Raw genomic sequence first — 26,865 nt, 5'->3', positions numbered from 1 at the left:
GAAGAATTATTTTTATCATTAGTGCTAAAATACTGTTTCTTATTTTAATTACCTGCAAATACCGGAGCTGGAGAGCAGCAGGAGAGTCTCCAATAACTTCAGATGCTTCACGTAAGGCTCTTGAAGCCTTTTGTTCACCTTCAGCTGCAATTACCTGCAACCATGCCCATACCAAATACATATTAGACAACTCTAGAATAAATCTTTTTGAAAGTGATTGATAAAAAGAAGACCTTATTCACCACTTGGGCAGTGGTAGTTCTGCTGAAATAGTCCAATACCTGTGTGAACAGAAGCCAATACTAGGTAGAAACAGTTAAAACAGTTACATTTACTGAAGCTACATGAATTACTTGCTCTAACAGAAGCATGGGAAAGTTTAAACAAAGGTTGAAACTGACTTTTGAGCAAAGGTTGCCCTCAGTGACAGATACCACAGATCATTTTTATGATAAATCTTTATGATAAGGAACAAGCCATTTTACATTCACTACACAAATTATTTTGTAAATATGGCTACATGTTGAACATTTATAAGTTTTTTTGTTTTATTTTTTATTATTAAATATACACATGTGAGTTAGCAATTTCTACCCAGCTCCTTTTACACATTACTATGACAGAAATTCTTCTAAGGTATAGAAGGAGTTGTCAAAAAGAAACTTTTACACTTTACTTTCAAAGTTTACTTTGCTCTCTGTCAGATATTTTGTATCTTTGGATGACCAAACATTTCGGCAATGCCATCTACAAACTGCAAAATTTTTATTTCTTCCCCCTGAACATTAATTCTCTTTCCAAATTTATCCTTGGTTTACTTTACTGCTTGTTCAATGTATAGACTGAATAACACTGGGGAGAGGCTGCAACCCTTCTCATTCCCTCCTCAACCATGGCTTCATTTTCACACCCTCTGACTCCTAAAACTGCAGCATGGTTTCTGTACAAGCTGTAGATAGCTTTTCAATCTATGTTTTTTTAATCTGTGCTGCCTTCAGAATTTCCAAGGGTGTGTTCCTGTCATCAATGTCAAAAGCTTTCTCTAAGTCTACAAATGTAGGTTTGCTTTGCTTTTGAATTTGGTAATATTCATACATATCGTCACCTGCCTTCTTTGGAATAGGATTTACTGATTCTTCTTGAAATCTGAGGATTTCACTTGTCTGACATATCTTGTACATAAGATAGCTGGCTCTCCTGAGGATCTTAATAATTCTGAGGGAATGCTGTCTACACCAGGAAACTTCATTTGACTTTATGTCCCACCTTATGTTCATTTACATCCTCTTCTCTTTCTAAAATATTGTCTAGAAATTAATTTACCTTCTACAGTCCTTCCATATTTTACTTCAACATTTCAGCTTCCTCTTTTGTTAGTAGTGGATTGCCATCTCAGCTCTTGAAATTCCTAAGGCACCTCTCTGTGCTTCAAAGGTCTCTTTAATTTTCCTATAGGTGGCATTTATCTTCCCCTTAATCATGCACAGTCTAACAGCCTTTCATTTCCTGTCTTGCCTTACCTGGTTTACCAGCTTGCACTTCTTGTGTTAAGTGTTACAAGTTCTTAACAACCTGCAATAGTAATTTGAAATAGTTTGATATTTAACGAACATTGTAATGTGACTCTTGAAATTATCCCGTCGTATCGAATATCCCACAAGATTTCAGGATTGCAGCCAGATCTCATCGACTTCTTTCCACGATATTTCGGCTGACAACCTTACAGCCATCTTCAGGCGAGTGTTTGACACTGGAGATTGCTAGTGCAAGTTGCTCTATTTATACGTAAAAGTGCCGCAGGTGCGCATGCACAAGTTACCGTAGCATGCGCGCCACCTGTCGAATCCAAGGCCCTCTACAATATTACTGCATCTATGGAGCGCAAACGAATGCGTGAAAAAAGTAAAACATGCACGCAGAAGTGTCCAAAACAATAAAATGCAAAATATTCAATATTAAAATTAAAATTACTTGTTGCTCGACATGTCAGAAGCCATAAAAAGTTTTCTTTTGGTTGAAATGAAAGAAATCAATGGGTCTCAGGCCTTATTCAATAAAAAGCCTCCATCACGATTAATGAGATTTTCAATCTCCATATGCAAATAAAACAGCTCTTTCGAAACCATGTCCAGTTCCCGGCGAGTGAAACGTATCCCCTCCTTCACAAGGGCTAAACTTGCTTTACAAGTGATGAACTTCGCAGCGGCGGTCTTGATAAAATGTGTCACTCTCGCGAACTTTGCTCCAACATATGATTTATCTAGTCATTTGGCTTCGCTACTAAGACCTTTTGTTGGCAAATGTACGCACTATATTCGCAACTCTGTGGACTTTATCAATAGACTGAGAACACTACAGCTGAAGGATTCGGACTTGTTAGTAAGTTTCGATGTCGTTTCACTATTCACGAGGGTCCCTCTTCTGGATTCATTGTCACTTATCGGCAATAAGTTTACGGCCGATATAACGGCGCTGTTTCACCATGCCCTGTCCTCTACTTACTTTCTATTTAATAATGAATATTTTGAGCAACTTGACGGTGTTGCCATGGGCAGTCCTCTGTCCCCTCTGGTAGCAAACTTTTATATGGAAGACTTTGAGGAGAGGGCTCTCGATTCGGTGATGTTGAAACCAACAGTCTTCTGGCGGTACGTGGACGATACCTTTGTAGTGTGGCCTCATGGTGAAGAAGAGCTTTCACGGTTTTTACAACATCTGAATTCCATCCACACAAACATTCAGTTTACGATGGAAGTTGAAAAGGATGGTTGCCTACCATTTCTGGACGTCATGGTTAAACGCAGGGTGGATGGGTCATTGGGGCATTCTGTCTATCGAAAACCCATGCATATGGATCTGTACCTGCAGGCGTCAAGCTCTCCTCACCCGTCACAAACTATGGGCGTCCTTCAAATGTTGGTGCATAGGGCACGTGTCGTGTCTGATAAAGACAGCCTTGCAGACGAATTAGAGCACTTGAAATCGGTATTTCAACATAATGGTTATTCTGCACATCAGATCAGTACTGCTTTAAGGAGGAAAAAACGTGACCATCCACAAGATCAAGAGGATAAGGAGGTGTATAAGTCCAGAGCATTTCTCCCATATGTCGGGAACATTTCATCAAAAGTAGGCAGAATTTTAAAGAAACATCGTGTGAAAGCAATCTTCCGGCCACCTACAAAGACTCTTGCTCTTCTAGGCTCAGCCAAGGATGATCTGGGATTACGGAAGGCTGGAATTTATAAAATACCTTGCGAGTGTGGGAAAGCCTACATTGGTCAGACCACACGCACAGTACACGACCGCTGCGTTGAACATGAGCCCCACACTCGCCTTTTACAGCCCAGTAAGTCGGCCGTAGCCAAACATTGTATTTCCACAGGACATACTATGGATTATTCAGCCATGAAAATCTTGGCCCCATCGAGATCCTTCTGGGGTTCAGTTGTGAAGGAATCCATGGAAATACATTTAGTGGAAAATCTCATTAATCGTGATGGCGGCTTTTTATTGAATAAGGCCTGGGACCCATTGATTTCTTAAATTTCAACCAAAAGAAAACTTTTTATGGCTTCTGACATGTTGAGCGACAAGTAATTTTGATTTTAATATTGAATATTTTGCATTTTATTGTTTTGGACACGTCTGCGTGCATGTTTTACTTTTTTCACGCATTCGTTTGCGCTCCATAGATGCAGTAATATTGTAGAGAGCCTTGGAATTGACAGGTGGCATGCATGCTACAGTAACTTGTGCATGCGCACCTGCGGCACTTTTACGTATAAATAGAGTGACTTGCACTAGCAATCTCCAGTGTCAAACACTCGCCTGAAGATGGCTGTAAGGTTGTCAGCCGAAATATTGTGGAAAGAAGTCGATGAGATCCGGCTGCAATCCCGAAATCTTGTGGAATAAACATTGTAATTATCACTTTAACATTGTGATTAGTTGTGGGAAATAAATATTACTTTCATATTTAATTTGTAATTTAATTTTAGCTGACTATGGTTTAGTTTTTTTACTTCCCTCACAACTTCATATTAGTTAGGAATGGTAGTTATCGATAAGTTTTAACTATTGTTATGAATTGTTCAAATCCATATTTTGGTTTTTAGGTGATTATTAAATTGTTTCTGGAAAAATATTCTTTCTGGAAATTCCAAACTCTCCAGAATCTTTACAGTTGCTGGCATTGTGATGCCAATGAGTTTATGTATGCTAGTACTCAAATTTTCATGAACAGCATGTGAAATAGCAGTCATTTTACACATGGCATTAATATAATGAATAAAATTCCAGCTTGGTAGTATGGTATTAGTCGAGTGGTAACTTTGAGATGCTAGGGAATAAAAAATGTGTTATATTGTTAAATTTCCTCACATGAATTGTCATTATGATGTATCAGTACTGAAAACTTTGACAAGTAATGTCTAACACTGTTTCAAGTGAATACATGCATTGGTTCTTTACTGTAATGTTTATGATGGTAAGAAACTGGTAAGAGATGTGACAAATTCAGTTGAGCCTATGAAAATTGCTCCTGAACACCATGAGTAATATATAGAGTGTAATGGAACAGCATGACAGGGAAGAAAGTTATGACAATGTTCCTCTTAGGGAAATGTCTGTTACAATAGAGTACTGAATGTACACATGGATGGCCGATTTGGTCTAGGTGACGGCTTGTGAGACATGGGAGATCTGGGATACATAGTGGTCTAGTGCCAAATTTCAGTTGTCACAACTGGTGAAGAAATCTTTGTAAGATAAACAGCTTGCATAACTGTTACATCACATACATATTTAACAAGACACTATAGTGTAATGTAACAAAACCCACATGCTAAAAGGAGAATGATGAAAAGTCATTTTGTAGCTAAGGGAGAGGACAGATACACTGCTTGACTTCTTGTGAAATGAACTATTCAAGATTTATGAAGACCACAGGTACTAATGCAGAAAGGAAAACATGTGACATTTCAAGAAAGGAACAAAAAAGAGAAGGAGAGGTTTTAACATCCTGCTGTGGATGAAATGGACCCAAGTGCAGCTTGATAAACGATTAACAAGGAAATTAGCTGTTGTTGTGACAGTGCCACGAGATTTAAAAGTGCCGCTACGTCAGTACGCGAACACGGCGATAGAGGCGCTCCGCAGCTCGACCGAGCGCGGGGGCGCCACCTGGCTATGAACGGCGCCGGCCGCATGTCATGGCACGGCAGTCTAATGACAGATACGGAGTTAATAGCATGTAACCTGCTATTGTCCCTACTTTTGTGTATCCACGCAATTTATTAGTGATTAAAGGTTATAACACTTTTTGGCGACGAGGATGGGATATTTTTTTTCCTGCGTTGTGGCATTGTGTGTTCGTGTCGGGGCTGACATGGAACAGCTTATGCAAGCGCTCATTGAACAACAAACACAGCTGATGGCTGCTATTCAGGCACAACAAACACAGCTGACGGCTGCTATTCAGGCATTGTCGACGTCGCTAACTCATCGTCTGTCTTCCTCTTCTCTGCCTCCGTTCCCTCCTTACGACGAGGCCGCTGAAGACTGGGAGGATTATGAGAAGCGTTTGCGGCAACACTTCTTGGCTTTCGGTGTTGTCGACTCTCCTATGTGTAAGTCGTTATTTCTATCTTGGATTTCCCCACGGATCTATCAGCTGCTATCTCAGTTAGCCCCTCTGCGGGAACCTGCCTCTCTGTCCTTCCAAGAAATGTGTGAATTATTGTCTAACTATTACCAAAAAAACACCCACGTCGTTGCCGCCCGCGTGGTGTTCTACCGGTGTTGTAAACAGCCCCATCAATCTTACCGGGCTTGGGCAGCGGAACTACACGGTCTGAGTAGGAAATGTCAGTTTGTCACGGACACTCATGAGTCTTATGCTGATTCAATGGTTCGGGACGCTATTCTACGGCTTGCTCCTGATAAAGAAGTTTGGCAACGTGCCTTACAACTGCCAAACCCATCGTTGTCGGAAGTTCTCAGCATCGCTCAATCTTTTGAAGTGTCTCACGCTGCTGGTGCGCAAATAGACGCGTGGTGTGATGTGGGTGCTGTACAGACCACTTTCGACGCGGACAATTTGCCTGTTTCACAGGGAAACGACGATGTGGCGGCGGTTCACTCGCGTCAACAACGTCGCGTTGGGCCACCACGCTCGCAGCGAAAACAGCAACCACAGAAGCAGGTTCGTTCCGCGCTTCCTTCTTGTCCACGTTGTTTCGTACAGCATGACAGGGCCGCATGCCCAAAACGTTGGGCCACGTGTAATTCATTTAGGAAAAAAGGCCACATTGCTTCTGTGTGTCAGTCCCCTAAAGTTCCTGTTGACGAGGACGAGGCATCGGACATGGATGTTAACTGTGTGCTTTCTCAAACAAATAAGTTGTTTGTTACTGTTCGTGTTCTGGATAAAGACATTCGCATGCAAGTGGACACTGGCTCTGCAGTAACTCTCATTAATTCTCGCACATATTTGGAGTTGGGCTCCCCTCCCTTGTCTCCAGTTACGCGAAATCTGCGAACTTATAATAAACAGAAAATTCCTATCGTTGGCCAGTTTGATGCTTCCATTGCCTACAAGTCTGTTGTTAGGCCCCTCACGTTTTATGTGGTGGATCATGCGGGCATGGAAAACCTGTTCGGTCATGATGCTTTCCAGTTGTTTGGGTTCTCCATTGATGATGATGTGCACCTCATATCTGTGGATATTCCGTATCAACAGCTAGATGGATTGTGTTCTGAATTCTCGTCCGTGTTCTCTACTGGTCTGGGTCGGGCCAAGGATTTTGAAGCCCACATTACTCTTAAACCTACAGCTCACCCTAACTTTTTCCGGGCACGCCCTATTCCGATGGCGTTGCGTGCGCCTATCAAGGCTGAGATAGACAGGTTAACAGCTTCAGGGATTCTGCTTCCTGTTACCTCCAGCGAATGGGCATCGCCAATCGTGGTGGTTTCTAAACCAAACGGGAGTCTGCGATTGTGCGGTGATTTTAAAGCCACTGTCAACGCTCAGAGCCTCATTGACACTTATCCACTTCCCCGTCCTGAGGAGTTATTTACCAAGCTCGCTGGGGGCCAGTTCTTTTTCAAACTTGACTTATCGGAGGCGTACCATCAGTTGCCGTTGGATGCGTCTTCCAAGGAATTTCTCGGCATCAACACTCCTTGTGGGTTGTATCAGTACCAGCGTTTACCCTTTGGCGTCGCTAGTGCGCCGGCCATTTTTCAGCTGCTTTTGGAACAGCTCACGGCCTCCGTTCCTGGCTGCATCAGCTACCTGGATGACATTGTTGTCACGGGGGCCTCCGCTGAGGAGCACCTTCTCAATTTGCGTTCACTGTTTCGGGTTCTGCATTCGGCTGGGTTGAAGTGCAATCTGGACAAGTCACAGTTCTTCCAACCCTCCATTGTTTATCTTGGTTTCCACTTGTCCTGTGAGGGTATATGTCCTCTATGACAGCATGTTGCAGCCTTTACCGCTCTACCCCGGCCGTCTGCGGTCAAAGAACTTCAGGCGTTTCTAGGCAAGATTGCTTATTATCACAAATTCATTCCCTCCGCGGCGGCGGTGGCTCATCCTCTGCATCAGCTGTTACGCAAAAACGTTCCTTTCTGCTGGTCCGATTAGTGTGAGCAGGCTTTTGTCCACCTGAAGGCTCATTTGCAGTCGGCGCCTTGTCTTGCCACATTCCGTCCGGGTCAGCACTTGGTTCTGGTGACTGACGTGTCACAGTATGGCCTAGGGGCTGTTCTCGCCCATCGGTATGAGGATGGGTCAGAACGACCCATCGCCTACGCTTCCAAGACCCTCAACGATGCCCAACGGCGTTACTCTCAAATCAAAAAGGAGGCGCTCGCTATCATTTATGCTCTAAAAAAGTTCAGCGTTTTTTTGTATGGTTCTAAGTTTCACCTCATCACCAACCACAAGCCGCTGGTCTCTCTGTTCAGCCCCTCGGCGTCGCTTCCAGATAAGGCAGCTCACCACCTGCAACGTTGGGCCTTATACTTGTCTCGTTTTCACTATGAGATTCACTATCGCCCCACGGCCCAGCACGCCAACGCTGACGCGTTGTCGCGTTTGCCGATGGGCCCCGACCCGGTTTTCGATCAAGATGAACTACTCTGTTTCCACATTGATGAGGAAGAACGTCGTGCGGTCGAGGGTTTTCCACTTACAGGTTCGCAGGTCATGTCGGCTACTGCGCAGGACCCAGTCCTGGGTCAGGTGATCGGTTTTGTTCAACGGTGTTGGCCGGACCGGACCAAGGGCCGGGCATCGGAACCCCTTCGCAGCTACCATGCCTTGCGCCTTCATCTGTCTGTTTATGAGGGTGTTGTTCTTCTGGCCACGGATGGCGCATCTCCACGGGTCGTGGTGCCAGCCTCTCTTCACAAAGATGTTCTCAAACTATTGCATGAAGGCCATTGGGGGATTTCTCGGACTAAGTCCCTGGCCCGCAAGCACATTTATTGGCCTGGTATTGATTCAGACATCGCCCACATGGTCACTGTGTGTGGTCAGTGTGCTCAACAACTGCTGCACCTCGTACTATGCCCTCTCCGTGGCCTGATCTGGTGCAGCCGTGGGAACGGGTGCATGCTGACTTTGCCGGCCCCTTCCTCGGCACTTATTGGCTACTGTTGATTGACGCCTTCTCGAAGTTTCCGTTTGTTGTTCGATGTCCGTCGCCCACCACTGCGGCGACGACACTGGCTTTGTCCCAAATCTTTGCGCTAGAAGGTCTTCCATCCACGATTGTCAAGGACAATGGCCCTCAGTTCTCTTCGCAGACCTTCCGTGATTTTTGTACTGGACAAGGGATTCATCATGTTACAGCACCGCCCTTCCATCTGCAATCGAATGGGGAGGTGAGCACCTTGTCCGCACTTTCAAAAGCCAGATGAAAAAATTCCTTAGTGATTTTTCCACAGATGACACTCTGTTGCAATTTCTGAGTTCTTATCGCTTCACGCCTCTGGTTGATCGTAGCCCTGCTGAAGTCTTGCATGGCCGCCAACCGCACACTCTACTGCACCTGCTTCACCCTGTCAGGCCTTGTACTGTGTCCCCTAGTGCGGGAAAATACCCGGTGGGTGCCGGCGTGTGGGCACGGGTGTATGGATCTCGCCCTAAATGGATTCCAGGGGTGGTCCAGGCTCTTCGCGGCCGCCGGCTTTGTGAAATACGTACGGACGACAGCATGGTTGTTCACCATTACGACCAGATGCGCCCACGAGTGGTAGCCACGCCGGTGCCACCGCCCCTTCTTTCGTCTCCACCAGCCCGAGAAGCCAGTCCTGTCACTGCTGCTGATCTTCTGGGCGTGTTGCTGCAGCCGACGTCGCTACCGCTTCCGAGTACGCTGGAACCGCCCCAGTCGCGACGCCACCTTCTCCGGGACCCATCTCGCTGGGGCACACCCCCAGGTCCATGACACCTATGGATGCTGCTCCGGAGTTTTCCCCCATCATCTCATCCAGGAGGCGTGTTCCACGTGCAAGCTTTCATCCTGGACATTTTCGACCATACTCTCGTGTTTTTCCGCGGGATCTTCTCGGGGCCTCCCAAGAGGCCATGGATGTCTCCGCACTGTCCGTGTCTCCAAGGAAGTGAGTGTTTTTTTTTTTTTTTCAAGGGGGGATAAGTGTTGTGACAGTGCCACAAGATTTAAAAGTGCCGCTACATCAGTACACGAACACGGCGATAGAGGCGCTCCGCTGCTCGGCCGAGCGTGGGAGCGCTACTTGGCTATGAATGGTGCCGGCCACATGTCACGGCACGACAGTCTAATGACAGATACGGAGTTAATAGCATGTAACCCGCTATTGTTCCTACTTTTGTGTATCCACGCAATTTATTAGTGATTAAAGGTTATAACAGCTGTACCCTTTCACAGGAACCATTTCAGCATTTTACTTAAGAAATTTAGTAAAATTGCAGAAAACCTAAATCTGCATGCCTCCATAGGGACCTGAAGTACTGTCCTCTTAAATATGAACCATACCACTGTACCCCTTAGTTGTCACCTAAATCTGCAGAGATAATTGTCTTAATGCATATCATCTGTCTAACCCTGTTCTTGTATTTGCCCTTGGGTCAATACACACTGTTCTCATACCTCCAAAGCCTCAATGACTTCTCCCCAACGTAATTTATCTCCTCTTTCTCAGCCCAGTATGTTACCTTCCTGGACATCAATTTCCTTGCTATCTGTTCCACATTAAAAAGCCCCTGTCATACAGCCTGGTCATCAATGGACATTGCAAGTGCTGTAACAGGTGATCTGTTGCACAGTATGCAGAAGATCTTACTGAGGCCTTTGCAGGCAGGCATTACCCCTAAATTTATTCAACATACGTATTTCCCTGACCACATCCCTTCACACCTCCAAGCCTCCAACCATCATTCTGAATCAACTGCAAAGGAGCATCATCCCTTACTCACCGCCTGTTTCATCCAATATTACCTCTGACTTGAACAATTTAACCATATCTTATCACAGGGCATTGACTACTTATCATCATGCCTGGAAATGAGTAACATTCTGTCCACAGTCCTTCCCAACCCTCCCAAAGAGGTGTTCCACCAATCACCTAACATACGAAATACCCTATTCCATCCTTATGCCATACCCAACCTCAACCCCTTCCCTGTGGAAGACCCAGGTGCAAGACCTGTCAAATGCACTCTTTCAGTACATACTACTACTGCCCTGCCACAGATATATCTTATCCTATCAGAAGCAGGACAATCTGTAGAAACAGTCGTATCACATAGTGCACTGCTGTAATATCTGTGCCACATTTTCTGTAGGAATGATGACCAGCCAGCTGAAACCCAAATTAATGGCCACTGCCAAATTATGGCCAACAACAGAGCTGAACCAAGGATGGAAAACAATGCTGAACATAACATGCTCAACTTTGAATAAGCTTTCCATCCCATGCCACCTGGAACTTTCCCTCCAATACCAGCTTCTGTGAATTACATAGATGGAAACTGCCATTGCAATAAATCCTTTGATACAGCAGTCCTCCTGGTCTAGGTCTTTGCTAGTCCCTGTACTGTACCAACCTCCACCACTGTCTCATATCCCCTCCTTCATTCATTCTACTGTCACAATGTGGTTGGGCAGGGATATGTTTGAGTATGTATGTGTATTCTATTATTTCTCAAGAAATATTCATTAAAAACTTCAGCAGCATTCTTAGCATTGTTTATGTATTTACTGATAACTGAGAGTCTGAGCTCTAAGGTGAGCTGTTACCTTTACTTCCATTACATATATTCTACCAAGAATTTTCTGTTGCCACTATGATGTATGGTGTATTGTTACCATGTGATGCAGAATAATGACGAATAATAATGCAACACTGATTAACACTAACTGATAATATTAAATATTGATTTCTGTAATTACGAGGGTCGGTCAGAAAGTAATGCCTCCCATTTTTTTTCTACTTAAAGAAATTAAGTTAAGTGAAAAATTTGAATTTGGCGCCATTCCTCAAACCTTCTTCTGCAATCCACTGCAGTAGTAACTTTCTGTGTCAACAGGTGGCAGCACAGCAGAAGTTTGTAAGATGGCCGACATCGATGTTCGTTTGAGACAGCGTTGTGTGATTGAATTCTTGAATGCAGAAGGTGAAACGTCCATACGCATTCATGAAAGACTGAAGAAGGTGTATGGTGTTGTGACAGTGGATGTCAGCACTGTTAGACGATGAGTTCGTCGTTGTAAGGAAGCTGAAGGGCAAACACCGTTGACTGACGAAAAGCGGAGCGGCAGGCCGGTGAGTGCAGTGACTCCACACAACATTCAGCAAGTTGATGACATCATTCGTGGTGACCGTCGGGTGACTGCAGATGAAGTGTGTCGCATTATTTCTCTTAGTAAAGGCAGTGTGATCACGATTATTAAACAATTGGGGTACTCAAAAGTTTGTGCACGGTGGGTTCCAAGAATGTTAACCGATCAGAATAAAGAGGCAAGGAAAACAATAGCCTCCCAACACTTGCAGCGCTTCCGTTTGGAGGGAGATGAGTTTCTGAAAAAAATTGTGACCGGGGACGAAACATGGGTGCATTTTTTTGAACCCGAATCAAAGAGGCAGTCAATGGAGTGGCGTCACACAAGCTCGCCGAGGAAGAAAAAATTCAAAACTGTGCGATCGGCAGGGAAAGTTATGGCAACAGTTTTCTGGGATACAGAGGTGTGATTCTGGTTGTTTTTTTGGAGCAGGGATGCACAATAAATTCTGTTCAATACGTCACAACCCTCAACAAACTTAAAGCACGTCTTCAGCGAGTTCGCCCAACAAAATCAATGGCAGATGTTCTTCTTTTGCATGACAATGCAAGACCACACACCAGTCGTCACACCTCTGACGAGATTGTCAAAATTGGATGGGAAGTTTTGCCCCATACCCCATACAGCCCTGACCTGGCACCATCAGACTTCCATCTGTTCGGGCCACTAAAAGAAGCTCATCGTGGGATTCATTTTGAAGATGAGGAGGCCGTCAAAACATCCGTGCGTCAATGGCTTAGGAAGCAGAGCTGTGATTTTTACCGTGCTGGGATACATGCCCTTGTTCAAAGATGGACCAAAACTGTAGAGATGGGTGGAGATTACATTGAAAAATGACAAAATGATCCTCAATGTTGTGGTTTTCAACCTATGTAATTGCATTTAAATTTCCTGACAATTAAACGTAGAAAAAAAAATAGGAGGCATTACTTTTTGACTGACCCTCGTAATATCAGATTACAATTCAGGAACATTCCAAACAGACAATAGGAGTATTTAGTGTGAGTGTGAAAATAACAAATACTGCTTTGGAAGTTTAGTCCAAAAATCCAGTGCTTGCTTGTTAATAATTGTTCACCCATTGATAGCTGTTATCTGGTTTAATACTGTGCCATTTTGGTAATAGTGTAGCATATTCACTACAAACCAGAACCTGATAATGCTCACCTTTGCTCTTGCTTCTCGGGCTGCTTCAGCCTCAGCAGCCATTGCTCTCTGCAACTGCACAGGAAGTCTCACATCCTTTCTGTAATAAGAACGGTTACAAATTTATGTCTTTTACAACTATTTTGGAAACACTGAAAGTAAATCATGTTTAAATATTTTGCAGCCATGATTATGGTAGCAAAGCTATACATCCAGTTCTTTTAGATTATTTTGTAGCATAGGGTCTTAGCAAAGTTGTCAGACTATATGTTTTTCCAGAATGTCATGATTACTAATTGTAAGAGGAGGTGACTTTATGGAGAAAAACTGACACAAGAAGACATGATTAGTTCACGCTGATGCTCCACAATTTTAAAACTTCTAAGGTGACTTTATGGAGAAAAACTGACACAAGAAGACATGATTAGTTCACGCTGATGCTCCACAATTTTAAAACTACTAAGACAAACACAATCTGATAAAGTTACTAGTTACCCAAAAATAATTACAATTAGAGTGAAAAAGACTGAAACACTGTAATGTGATAGATCACTTTCACACAAGAAAAAGAATGCTAAAATGCTTACAGAGTTATAATTAAGTGCAGAATTCAGCATTTAGTTCACTGTGTACAGAAAGTGGGTATAATAATACATAAAAACACTGCAAAATTATTTTAATTTTTTGTCACACCTTAGACACACTCATGCCTAGAACACAGTCACGTCATCCATTTTATTCATCTATTTATACAATGGAAAATACAGGATGGAATAATGACAATATCATGAAAGGACAGACAGGCCCAACAAGAGGGTGGGGGGATCAAAATTCTTGGGGCCCAAGCCTCATGGGGGGACCAAGCCTCTCAAGGGTTTGGATCTCCCAGGAAGCTAAGTTGGCAAATATAAGGCTGCTATTGTAAAACAAATTTTGTATAAATTAATTAATAAAAGAACACTACCCCAGCACCAGTATAAGCAGTCTTCCTTTCCACTTCAGCGCTTCAGTTTTATGAGTCTATTTTATGTTTAATCTTGAATGCACTATATTTTCTTTAGACATTTTGCACTAAAACTAATTTGTGATGGAGTCAAAAAAGTACTTTGTTTAAATGTTGTTTGAAGTCCTACCAAAACATTTCCCCAACAAATGTACATGCCAGCAACTGTGAAACATCATATTTTGGTAAGTTGGCCAACATTCAGAAGTAAGGTGTTTCTGATTCCATCATGAGGTGATTTGGACAGAAAATATGGAAAATATTTTGAATTCAGAGTAAATAGAAAACAGAGTATTTCTGTTTGTAAAAAGTTGTCCTGGAAGAGTCATGAAAATGAAGAAATGAAATTACATGATAGTGGTACATTGGTCATGCTGATGCTCAGAAGTGAAGAGCTAATTTTCTTCTTTTGTTTGTCCATAGAACAGCCAACTTGTATTGAAGCTCTCATCTTACTTGAAGTGACATTATTTCCTCGTCAAAAAGTCTTGGCATTCAGAGGTTTAGCTCAGAAAATTGCAGATCAAAATAATGGAAATATCCTCAGAATCTTAGAACTTCTGAGTCACTATGATCCAGTTCTTGCAAAACACATTATCAATGTCAGAGACCAACAAGAATCTGGAAAGCATTTATATGTGCATTATCTGTCATGTGATACCCAGAATGGATTTATTTCTAGTTGTGCCAATCATGTCAGGGGTGCCATCTTGGAACACAGAGAAAATTAGAAACATTATTCAATTAGTGTTGCTGCAACTCTTGATTCAAATCATATGAGCAAACAACATTCATCCTTAGTTATATTTACTTCCAAAAGAAAATTAATAAATGTGAAATAAATGAACAGTTGTTGGAATTCATAGATTGCAATCAGAAAATGAAAACTGCTATTGAGCATTTTATTTCTTCATGTGTTTGTCATAGCATTATGTGGAGTACAAGCAGCTGTGAATTGCCATGATACAGATACTTTATTCAGAGAAATTCAACTTCTTACAATCTGTTCAGTAGCAGTCCACAATGTTAGGAAATTCCAAAACTGTGTTGGAAGATCTTTATATTTCATGTCTGATACCCATTGGAATACTCAGGTTTGTGCTGCAATATCAATTGCAGCTCACTTGGATAAGCTTATAGTTGTTGTTGAAACTCTCAGTAAGTAAAATTTGTCAGCTAAAACATGATCTGTGGTATGGGGTGTTTTGGATTATGTGAGATCATTAAGGTATTTAATCATGGCATCTATTTAGCTTAAGTTGGTGACACTAATTGGCTGGTGAAGCAAATTACTACATGCCCAAGAAGCTACATTGAGTTTGAGGTAAGACACTCAGAGAGGTTATTAAGTGACTTGAAAAATCTTCGCAAAAATTGGGACACCATTCCTTCTGATCTAAAGTTGTTTCCAGTGCAATTAATATTTATCCTGAATTTCGGGAGGTGCACACTCAGAAGAGAAAATGACTTCATGATGAAACCAGGAATAGATTTATTCCAGATCAATATATTTTATGTCATTATTGACAATCTAGTGGATAACTTAAAAATGTGATATGAAACATTGAAGATTTTAGATTAAACATTTCCTGGAGGAAATGCTCACAAAGCATCATTGACAGTGTTACAGGCAAGTAGGTTATAATATGCTGCCTGTTGTATGACTAATGGCAGTTTACATGAGAGTATGTTGATGTTTATTTACTGAAATGTGTAGCTACACTGTGGAACAAGTAGGAACAGATCACTCCATATAACAGCATTACTGGCATCAGGCAATTCGTCATTGTACAAATCAGCATAATATTTAGCCTTTTGTTTTGAAGTGGCGTGAAATTAAATTACATTAAACTAATTTAAAAAATAAAATTATATGGAGCAGACATATATTTTACCATAATTCATTACTGATTAATAGAGACTGGATTATATGTACCATAAAAATCTTAAAACATACATATAAATATGCATGAAAAATTCATAAAAAACACATGAAAAGTGTCAAAATATGCTAGATCAAATAATAAAAAAAAACATGGTCATTATCTCAAATTTGAACCTGCGCATATCAATTACAGGGAAGAGCGCCGGCCACGTGAAATATCGGTACATTTAGAATGTTGATATCATTTTCTGAATACTTTCTGGTAGATGTTTTTAAAAATTTAGAAAGTGGGGACACATACCATGTTTCAAGAATTGTTCCTTCTTTGCTGTTGTTGCTGGTAATAATTGGGTGCAATGTGAGTGATTCACAGTGAAATAATTGATGTGTACAGATATAACACATGCAGAGGGGCATGCTCAAAAGCTCTGTAATATTTTATTTAAAAAGCATCATACCATCACAAATTCTTTTGAACAGCATTAACTTTTAATTAATACTATTGGACTAAAGCATAATTTACAGTTCATTTTACATTTTTCTGTTGTTATAAACATAAATGACCAAGTACTGTTCCAAGTTTTTGGTAGCAAGATTGAGTCTTTGATCACTCAAAATATTTTTATAAGCAGAAAAGGACCATTCTACATCAACTGAGGTAACTGGCCAGTATTTGAATTTGGGTGCTATGTTGGCCCTTATTGTTTCTGGTAAAAGTTCACCCATCCCATTAATAAAATTATCAATTTGGCATGAAGAATCAAAGCCCAGGTTATCGTTTAAAATGTTTTCAAAATTTTCTTTAAGGTTTCTTGGGTATACCTCCTGCAGTGAGGAGTTCACTAGAATAATTTTATTCATCAACTGAATAGATTCATTCAATGCCAAACCTAGAGTTTCAAGCCTTTTAATACTTGCAGGTATATGGGAAAAATGAGTGATAATCACAGCAATGTCTTTTTTAATACCAGAATCATTAAAAGCTTCCTTGCATTGGTAAACTGACAAAGCCTCTGCACTATTGAAGTGGTTTACCACTCCTCTAGTGGCTTTGAAATGTTCATTGTAAAACACAGCTTGACCAGCTGTGTGACCAGTTGTGTGTCCCAATGAGTTATCACTAGTTCTGGGGTAAAGGCACATTTGGTGTTTTTTCTTTGTAGGTCTTGATACAAGCAGAGGCCTATAGAAACACTTTCTTTGTTGATGAAATCAGTTTATTTAAATTCACAAATGTGGAACGTTCTTCTTCAGCAAGTCAATGTATTCCATAAGCAAAGCATGTCACGTGATTCAAATTGGGATAAAATACTATGAGGGCTTTTCATGCTTTGATCATATAGGGAGCAACATCTGAAATAAACACAAACACCCTTTCATCCACAGAAGAGTCTGGAAAAATTTTTCTAATACCCTCATTCACAAATACGGCGATCATAGAGTGATTTACTTTTTCAACGTCTTTTTAGGCCACTAAATAGGAAGAAGAAGACTCCTCTTTTAAAGCATCAACAAATAAATTTGCAATGTAATAGCTACAAGTGTCTTTAGTTTGGTCAGCTGAAATCCAGATAATGCTGTCCTTGAGTTCATTGCATATTTCTTCCAGAACATTTACATAAATTGTCAGTATGTAATTTTTACGCAATGTTGATTCATCTGGTATATTTTGATTTAAGCAGTATTTATGCAGGAAGCCTTTGAGGATACAGTTTGTAAGTTTGTAAAGAGGAATATTGCTTGCAATGAATGCTTCACATGGATCCCAGTTAAACCGAATTTTTTGGTTACCTTTGGACAAATCCTTGCTACTGCAACTTGCTGTTCTCAGAAATTGTTATCATTGTCCTTTCTTCTGTATTCTTGTGATATGAAGACTTGTCTTGACATGCTGGTCTATTTGAAACTTTTTTTTGCTTCAAACGTTTTTCTCACAAACTCGACAACATAAAACAATTCCACCATATGTAAATGTTCCAGAATGGTCAGCCATCCATGAAATGACATTTCTTTTTCAGGTGCCATGGCGCACAATGTGTCACACACTACACGTTGTACACATGTTCAACAGTGTACAAGTAAATAGAAAGCTAAGCTGAAAAAAAGAAAGTGCTACTAAATGCTTACATAGTTTAATTTAATTGTTGCCGGCACATATGGTATGACAGTGGAGGGGATTAACCAGGGTCTTGGACACAGGAGCATTGACTCTGTCTACTTGTTCCTGTTCCTCTTCTGTAATGATTTCACTAGGAATTGGTCTCTTCGTTAGTGATTGCACACAGTTCTAGGTCACGGTAAATCTCTGAGACATTAAAACTAGATCGAGATAGATACTGCCCATATAAATTTTTAAAATATTGTAAACATATGAGCAAAAATATGTGCTGTCACTAATTTTTAGTTAAAATATGCAATAACCAGTGGAAAGGAGCCAAATATGCAAATGCATATGCAACAGGCAAATGCATATAATCTGGTCTCTACTGATTGGCATCTGAAGCCGAGTTTGTAAGTTTGTCAGTCATACCAGTTCTCTCCCTTGCCATGTAGGTTATGGTTGAGCTATCATCCAGTACCCTAGCTGTGGCAACCTTGGGCTCCTCATAACTGTCTTCATCACTAGTTTTCAAATCGGTTTATTACTATTCTTTCAGTCTCCTATTCAATGAAAGAGTCATGGCACCAATATTCTTCTTCAGTATATTTAATCTTTGCACACTTTTTCATGATTAATTTGATTGGGATGTTTGTTCTTTCAAACCCACAATGGGACACTTTAGATACGGTTTATGACTATCCTTTTCTCTGCTACAATTCAAATAATTTTGATTGTAATAAAACATTATACAAGATATATCATAGCAGCTGTTACTAGTTTTGTGCCACAACAGAGGGCATGAAATGAAACATTTTTCTTAATACAGTTACTTCTGGTAATGCACCATTTTGATCTTGGGCTGGAATGTAATAAAAGTGCTGGAAGTACTTCACTGCGAAACATCACATGGGTGTGCTACTGAAATTATTATAATCAAATGCAATGAAATTTGCAAATATATTTATAAATGTTACATAAATTTGTAGATAGTGCAATCCATACTAATTCTGGCTAAAAATGTGTTTGGAAACCAGAAATATGAATGCATAAAATGTTTTTGGAAAAGAATTACACACTGGAGGCAGCAAATTAACTTACAGTGTCTGTTCTGTAATTAAGAGGCCTGTATGTTCCCACTTTCATAGAAAAACAATGTTACATATTTTAATATATGAAACTGCATAAAGAAGTTTCACAGAAGATATTCTGTGGCCAATAGTAACCAATTAGCTTCAGTAGTTCTGTGGTAAGAAAAACAGCTGAAGTAAAAGCATCTAAACTCAGAGTGATGAGCACTGGCTTTTGTACACAATATGAAGCATTACCAGACATCGTATTACCAAAGAGCAGTGTTTACATTCTGGTCTTCCACCACATCAGAAAATCAGGAACTTGTGGCAACACTGGCGTGACATAACATCTCTGGCATGCAAAACCTCTTTGGGGTCAAGGCGGCCATTATGTTCTGTCTATGTGATACTTTCAATGTGTAAGGACACATATCTAAAGTGTGACAATAAATGTGCTCATTGTTTTAAAAAGTGGATCAACAGGTTGTTATTTATAATAAGGACCCAAAATTCCCACATTGGTGACCCCGACGACAGTTTGTGATGCCAGTGAGTTCAATAACAATAAAAATTGTGTGTGTACAAGTGAAGCCAGTATTGTCATGTGGCCTACACAACGAGGTATACCGCCATACAATTTCTATGGTCATAATCCGACCATGCCACCCACCTGCACTACGCATGGACTTCATACATAAAACATTTTAAGGCCCTCCGACCTGCGAGTGGATTGCAGTAGCACAACACAAACAGACAACGTGTACGTACTGCCTGCCATCTTGCCTCAAGGTCATTCTTTCGAACATACAGGAAAAAGTGTGAAGAGAGATCCGGACATTCCACCACTAACGTCGCACGCTCAGGGGTGCACAACCCCCCTCAGAACTTTGCAGCAACTTTCGGAGCAGTGCCACTATATGGCTGCTACATAATCTGTGCTGCAAATACGTTCTGTGCCTGGCTATGCACAGCCTCGATTTTCTGATCAAACTGTACAGTGTATAGTGAATGTGACCTCTCCTAGTACCTCGTCCACTTTCGCTAGACATCAGACAGCAATAAAGACCGATCTGAGGGGTGTAACAGTTTATGGGCCCCCGGGTATATCCCCCCCCCCTCCCCCCACCCCCTTTGTGCCCCCGGCAGACGCCCTATTGACTGCTCCCACACCTGTGGGTCTTACACACCCAGTGGTCGTGGATTCCAAACCAACTAAGTTACCTAAACTGCCGACTTTTGCAAAAACGCAGCCCAACACATGGTTCGCATTAGGCAACTCTATTTTCGCCGCCACAGGCATTGACTCAGAAGAATCATGCTTTGTGTGTTTGGTGGGACATTGGCATGACCATTTGGATTTGATTAATGACATTCTGATCAGCTTGCCGCCTTCTCCGAAATATACGAACACGAAAAGACTCATTTGTGAAAGACTCTCTCGAGCTCCAGATGAGATTATTCATCATATCATTCACGAGGAACACCTACATGACCTCACCCCATTGGGACTATGGCAATGACTCTGCACCCTCGCACCTATGGATTTTCTACCTGATACAGCATTATGGTCGATGTGACTCGTCAAAATGCTGGAAGCATTGCAACTACAGCTCCTGCCGCTCACCAACAGCACCTTGGATGAGAAGCTTTCGCTCGCGGATTGAGCTTTCAGGATTATTAACAGGCGAGGGCACAGCATGAAGAGTGGGGGTAGCGATCTCAACAGCATGACACCCCCCCCTTTCCCCTCCACGATTCGGGCGAGCTCGCTTCCTCTGCGCTCACACTACGACAGTGGTGATACATGCCCGCCATTGTGGGGAACCAGATAGAGCCTCCACGACATCCGCCATGACAACTGACACCACACTGCAGTGCTCCACAATGGACACAGCCGACACCAGGAGCTCTACATCACCCCCGCCTAACGCAGCCTGGTCGCTGTGTTGGTTCCACGCCAACATCTTCCTCAATTGACTTCGACACTCTTGCTTGAGTGCAAACAAATGATGACTCCTTGGTGAGCCTTTTATCTGACAATAATCACTCTCTGCACCTGGGGCACAAGATGTTCCCCAGCACACACTCAGAGCTATGGTGTGACACTTCCACTGGCATGCCACGCCCCGTCATCCTCTCCTCTTTGTGTAGCTTGGTGTTTGACACAATGCACAGTCTCACCCATCCAAGCATTCTCACAACTACGCACATCATTATCAAGTGGCCGAACTGCTCTATGGCCTTCGCTTGTCAAAGACTGTCGCGACTGGTGTCGCACTTGTATTTCATGCCAGTGCTCCAAAGTCAGACGCCACTGCATGCCCCCCTCAGGTGTCTTCTGCTCTCCTTCTGGTAGACTTCACCACATCCACATCGACATTGTTGGCCCCATTCCCCAGGTGGATGGTTACCGATACTTGCTTACTTTTATTGACAGAACAACTAGATGGGTCAAGGCAACCCCTCTAGTCGATATTTCGACCAAAACAGACGCCAACGCTGTCCTCTCCACATGGGTCGCACATTTCAGCTGCCCCGAAACCATTACTACACATCAAGGCCGTCAATTTGAGGCTGTCCTCTTCACAAAAATGTGTGAGCTCTTCGACATCACCTGCATTCCCACGACAGCTTACAACCCTCAATCAAATGTCTTAGTGGAGCGATGGCACCACACATTAAAGACAGCTCTAATGTGCCATGAGGAATGGTGGTTACACACCCTCCCATGGGTATTGCTAGGCCTCCGTTCTATAATAAAGATGACCTGCACCGCTCGGTGGCCAAACTGCTCTATGGCGAGATGTTGACCCTACCAGGCGAGTATTTCGAGCCTTCACCGCTCCAAGATACCATCAAATACCCCATGCTAATTGAGAACATATGACAGAGCGCACCCGCTGCAAAAGCACACACTCCGTCTAAAACATTCATGCACCAGTGGTTAGACATGTGTGAAGCTGTGATGCTAAGGGATGATACAGTGCGTGCCGCCCTGCAACCCCCATAAACAGGCCCTTACTGGGTACTTAGGCGCTCATCGAATACATTCGTCATCTGTGTCAAAGGAAAATCCTTGACAGTGTCAGTGTCTCAACTCAAGCCGGCATGGGTCACTGCAGATGACAGCACCTCCAGCGATCCGACGCCACCGAACACGACGGATGACAACCTCCACACTGCCGCCTCCTCAAGGGATGACACGTTGGCCACGCCCCCCCCCCCCCCCCCCCCCCCTCCCCTAATGCGAGGAACCCTCGATGGCCAGAGTCCAGGGTCCACACCCTTCACCCCACCCTCTCCTGCTATGCCCGTCACACACTTCGCACCCAACATTCAACAACCCACTACCGTCTCCATCAACATCTCACACTTTTCACCATCTGACATCTGTATAACTACCACAAATGATTCTCTCTTAGTCACCCACACTCCCCCCCACTCTGCCAACGATAACACCTTCAAACTTTCCGTTCTCCACTCCTCACCGATTCCCAATTCCTTAGATCCTTCCCTCATTCAATCTCTCATTGATGCCACGGGAACACTGTATGTGTTGTACCCCATGTCTCCATCTATACCCCCCACCCGCTCTGTCACCTCACGAACCAGTCACCACATACTCCCACCGGTGTGGTACTGTGATTACATTTTTCACCCAAAAAGCCTCGAACCCCGACCCCGTCCCACCCAGTTCCCCCTCTGGACGAAGATGGCATGACACCTGCACCCTCCCCCCACAACAGTCAGAGCCTCGTGCTCCACGCTGTGGCGGGGGGATGTCTGTGGCAACACTGACGTGCCATAACATCTATGGCATGCAAAACTCTTTGGGGCCAAGGTGGCCATTATGTTCTATCTACGTGATACTTTTGATGTGTAATGACGTATATCTGAAGTGTGACAATAAATGTGCTCATTGTTTTAACAAGTGGATCAACAGGTTGTTATTTATAATGATAAGGTCCCAAAATTCCCACAAACTCAAATGGTGACATGTTCTGCAATACAGGATAACAATGCACCTAACATGCAATATACACTCCTGGAAATTGAAATAAGAACACCGTGAATTCATTGTCCCAGGAAGGGGAAACTTTATTGACACATTCCTGGGGTCAGATACATCACATGATCACACTGACAGAACCACAGGCACATAGACACAGGCAACAGAGCATGCACAATGTCGGTACTAGTACAGTGTATATCCACCTTTCGCAGCAATGCAGGCTGCTATTCTCCCATGGAGACCATCGTAGAGGTGCTGGATGTAGTCCTGTGGAACGGCTTGCCATGCCATTTCCACCTGGCGCCTCAGTTGGACCAGCGTTCGTGCTGGACGTGCAGACCGCATGAGACGACGCTTCATCCAGTCCCAAACATGCTCAATGGGGGACAGATCCGGAGATCTTGCTGGCCAGGGTAGTTGACTTACACCTTCTAGAGCACGTTGGGTGGCACGGGATGCATGCGGATGTGCATTGTCCTGTTGGAACAGCAAGTTCCCTTGCCAGTCTAGGAATGGTAGAACGATGGGTTCGATGACGGTTTGGATGTACCGTGCACTATTCAGTGTCCCCTCGACGATCACCAGTGGTGTACGGCCAGTGTAGGAGATCGCTCCCCACACCATGATGCCGGGTGTTGGCCCTGTGTGCCTCGGTCGTATGCAGTCCTGATTGTGGTGCTCACCTGCACGGCGCCAAACACGCATACGACCATCATTGGCACCAAGGCAGAAGCGACTCTCATCGCTGAAGACGACACGTCTCCATTCGTCCCTCCATTCACGCCTGGCGGGCTCCACGATGTTGGGGCGTGAGCGGAAGATGGCCTAACGGTGTGCGGGACCGTAGCCCAGCTTCATGGAGACGGTTGCGAATGGTCCTCGGTGATACCCCAGGAGCAACAGTGTCCCTAATTTGCTGGGAAGTGGCGGTGCGGTCCCCTACGGCACTGCGTAGGATCCTATGGTCTTGGCGTGCATCCATGCATCGCTGCGGTCCGGTCCCAGGTCGACGGGCACGTGCACCTTCCGCCGACCACTGGCGACAACATCGATGTACTGTGGAGACCTCACGCCCCACGTGTTGAGCAATTCGGCGGTACGTCCACCCAGCCTCCCGCATGCCCACTATACGCCCTCGCTCAAAGTCCGTCAACTGCACATACGGTTCACGTCCACGCTGTCGCGGCATGCTACCAGTGTTAAAGACTGCGATGGAGCTCCGTATGCCACGGCAAACTGGCTGACACTGACGGCGGCGGTGCACAAATGCTGCGCAGCTAGCGCCATTCGACGGCCAACACCACGGTTCCTGGTATGTCCGCTGTGCCGTGCGTGTGATCATTGCTTGTACAGCCCTCTCGCAGTGTCCGGAGCAAGTATGGTGGGTCTGACACACCGGTGTCAATGTGTTCTTTTTTCCATTTCCAGGAGTGTAGTTTAGAACTGTTAATAGTGGCTTGATGATACACATGTGTATACTACCATATTCTCTGATTCAACCAACTGCACAATGAAGAGCTATTAATTCACTCAATATCTTGTGCAATGTGTAGTACCATAGTATAAACCATAGTATACTCCTGATGGAGTATATAAAAGGCAAATATGGTTCCTCTTGGACCAGGTAAAAAGATGAGGGCTAGTAGAAATCCTTGGGTAACAGAAGAGATAATGAATTTAATTGATGAAAGGAGAAAATACAAAAATGCAGTAAATGAAGCAGGCAAAAAGGAATACAAACGTCTCAAAAATGAGATCGACAGGAAGTGCAAAATGGCTAAGCAGGAATGGCTAGAGGACAAATGTAAGGATGTAGAGGCTTATCTCACTAGGGGGCAAGATAGATACTGCCTACAGGGAAATTATAGAGACATTTGGAGAAAGGAGAACCACTTGCATGAATACCAAGACCTGTGATGGAAACCCAGTTCTAAGCAAAGAAGGGAAAGCAGAAAGGTTGAAGCAGTATATAGAGGGTCTATACAAGGGCGATGTACCTGAGGACAGTATTATGGAAATGGAAGAAGATGAAATGGTAGATATGATACTGTGTGAAGAGTTTGCAGAGCACTGAAAGACCTGAGTCGAAACAAGGCCTCAGGAGTAGACAACATTTCATTAGAACTACTGACAGCCTTGGGAGAGCCAGTCCTGACAAAACTCTACCATCTGGTGAGCAAGATTTATGAGACAGGTGAAATTCCCTCATACTTTGGAATACTCTCTTTCAAATTCTGAAGCTGGCAGGGGTAAAATACAGGGAGCGAAAGACTATTTACAATTTGTACAGAAAGCAGATGGCAGTTATAAGAGTCAAGGGGCATGAAAGGGAAGCAGTGGTTGGGAAGGGAGTGAGACAGGGTTGTAGCCTCTCCCCGATGCTATTCAATCTGTATATTGAGCAAGCAGTAAAGGAAACAAAAGAAAACTTCGGAGTAGGTATTAAAATCCATGGAGAAGAAATAAAAACTTCGAGGTTCGCTGATGACATTGTAATTCTGTCAGAGACAGCAAAGGACTTGGAAGAGCAGTTGAACAGAATGGACAGTGTCTTGAAAGGAGGACATAAGATGAACATCAACAAAAGCAAAACAAGCATAATGGAATGTAATCGAATTAAGTCAGGTGATGCTGAGGGGATTAGATTACGAAATGAGACACTTACAGTAGTAAAGGAGTTTTGCTATTTGGGGAGCAAAATAACTGATGATGGTCAAAGTAGAGAAGATATAAAATGTAGAATGGCAATGACAAGGAAAGCATTTCAGAAGAAGAAAAATTTGTTAATATTGAGTATAGATTTATATGTCAGGAAGTCATTCCTGAAAGTATTTGTATGGAGTGTAGCCACGTATGGAAGTGAAACATGAATGATAAATAGTTTAGACAAGAAGAGAATAGAAGCTTTCAAAATATGGTGCTACAGAAGAATGCTGAAGATTAGATGGGTGGACCATGTAACTAATGAGGAGGTATTGAATAGAATTGGGGAGAAGAGAAATTTGTGGCTCACCTTGAATAGAAGAAGGGATCAGTTGGCAGGACATGTTTTGAGGCATCAAGGGATCACCAATTTAGTATTGGAGGGCATCATGGAGGATAAAAATCATAGAGGGAGACCAAGAGATGGATACACTAAGCAGATTCAGAAGGATGTAGGCTGCAGTAGGTACTGAGAGATGAAGAAGCTTGCACAGGACAGAGTAGCATGGAGAGCTGCATCAAACTAGTTTCAGGACTGAAGACCACAACAACAACAACAACAACAAGATGGTTCCTCTTTAAAAATCTGACAGAAAAGCTGTCTCAATCTTCATTCCACCTTCCTCACCAAAAATTTGGCATTCAAACATATTTACACTCTTTTAACACAGAATATTCTAAATATATTTTCTCAGACTGTCTTTGCAGTGAAGCCTTTACACTTGTTACCTCTCTGTCATTGTCACTGTCTATGTCTTTCTCCCACTGTCTCATTTTTTTCTCATTGAGTTACAGTATATTCCAGTGCTACTGTCTCCTCTCACTCTTATACTGTCTCCTTTTGTCTTTCTTTGCCACTGCCATTGTATCCATAATACCTCAGCAGCTCAAAAATGCTTTTTTTTTTTTTTTTTTTTTTTTTTTTTTTTTTTTTTTTTTTAAAAAAAAAGAAAGAATTTTCACATTTGACTGTTGATTGTTCACTTTTTTCAGACAGTCACAATTTTGGCTTTATAACCATTATCAAGTTCATGATGAAATGTTAAAATGTGTCTCACCCATTTGGGATTTGTCATTGTCACAAAAAAATAATGGTTTCATAAGATGA

The 26,865-nt window shown here is 42.9% G+C and overlaps 1 protein-coding gene across 3 annotated transcripts in view; it reads right to left on the bottom strand.

Annotated features, from left to right (window-relative positions):
- The window catches only part of LOC124795386 (band 7 protein AGAP004871), a 470,831-nt gene that overhangs the window by 37,057 nt on the left and 406,909 nt on the right, over positions 1 to 26,865 (bottom strand). For all 3 annotated transcript variants that reach the window (XM_047259400.1, XM_047259398.1, XM_047259399.1), the window contains exons 7-8: positions 13,005 to 13,083; positions 53 to 154 (exon numbers count right to left, since the gene is read on the bottom strand). In XM_047259400.1, the coding sequence (XP_047115356.1) occupies positions 53 to 154; positions 13,005 to 13,083 (181 nt within the window). The remainder of the gene's footprint in view (positions 1 to 52; positions 155 to 13,004; positions 13,084 to 26,865) is intronic.

This window comes from Schistocerca piceifrons, chromosome 4, assembly GCF_021461385.2.
Source record: "Schistocerca piceifrons isolate TAMUIC-IGC-003096 chromosome 4, iqSchPice1.1, whole genome shotgun sequence".
In the NCBI taxonomy this organism is placed as follows: domain Eukaryota; kingdom Metazoa; phylum Arthropoda; class Insecta; order Orthoptera; family Acrididae; genus Schistocerca; species Schistocerca piceifrons.
The sequence above is the reverse complement of the archived record's forward strand: the minus strand, read 5'-3'. Positions and strand labels throughout refer to the sequence as shown.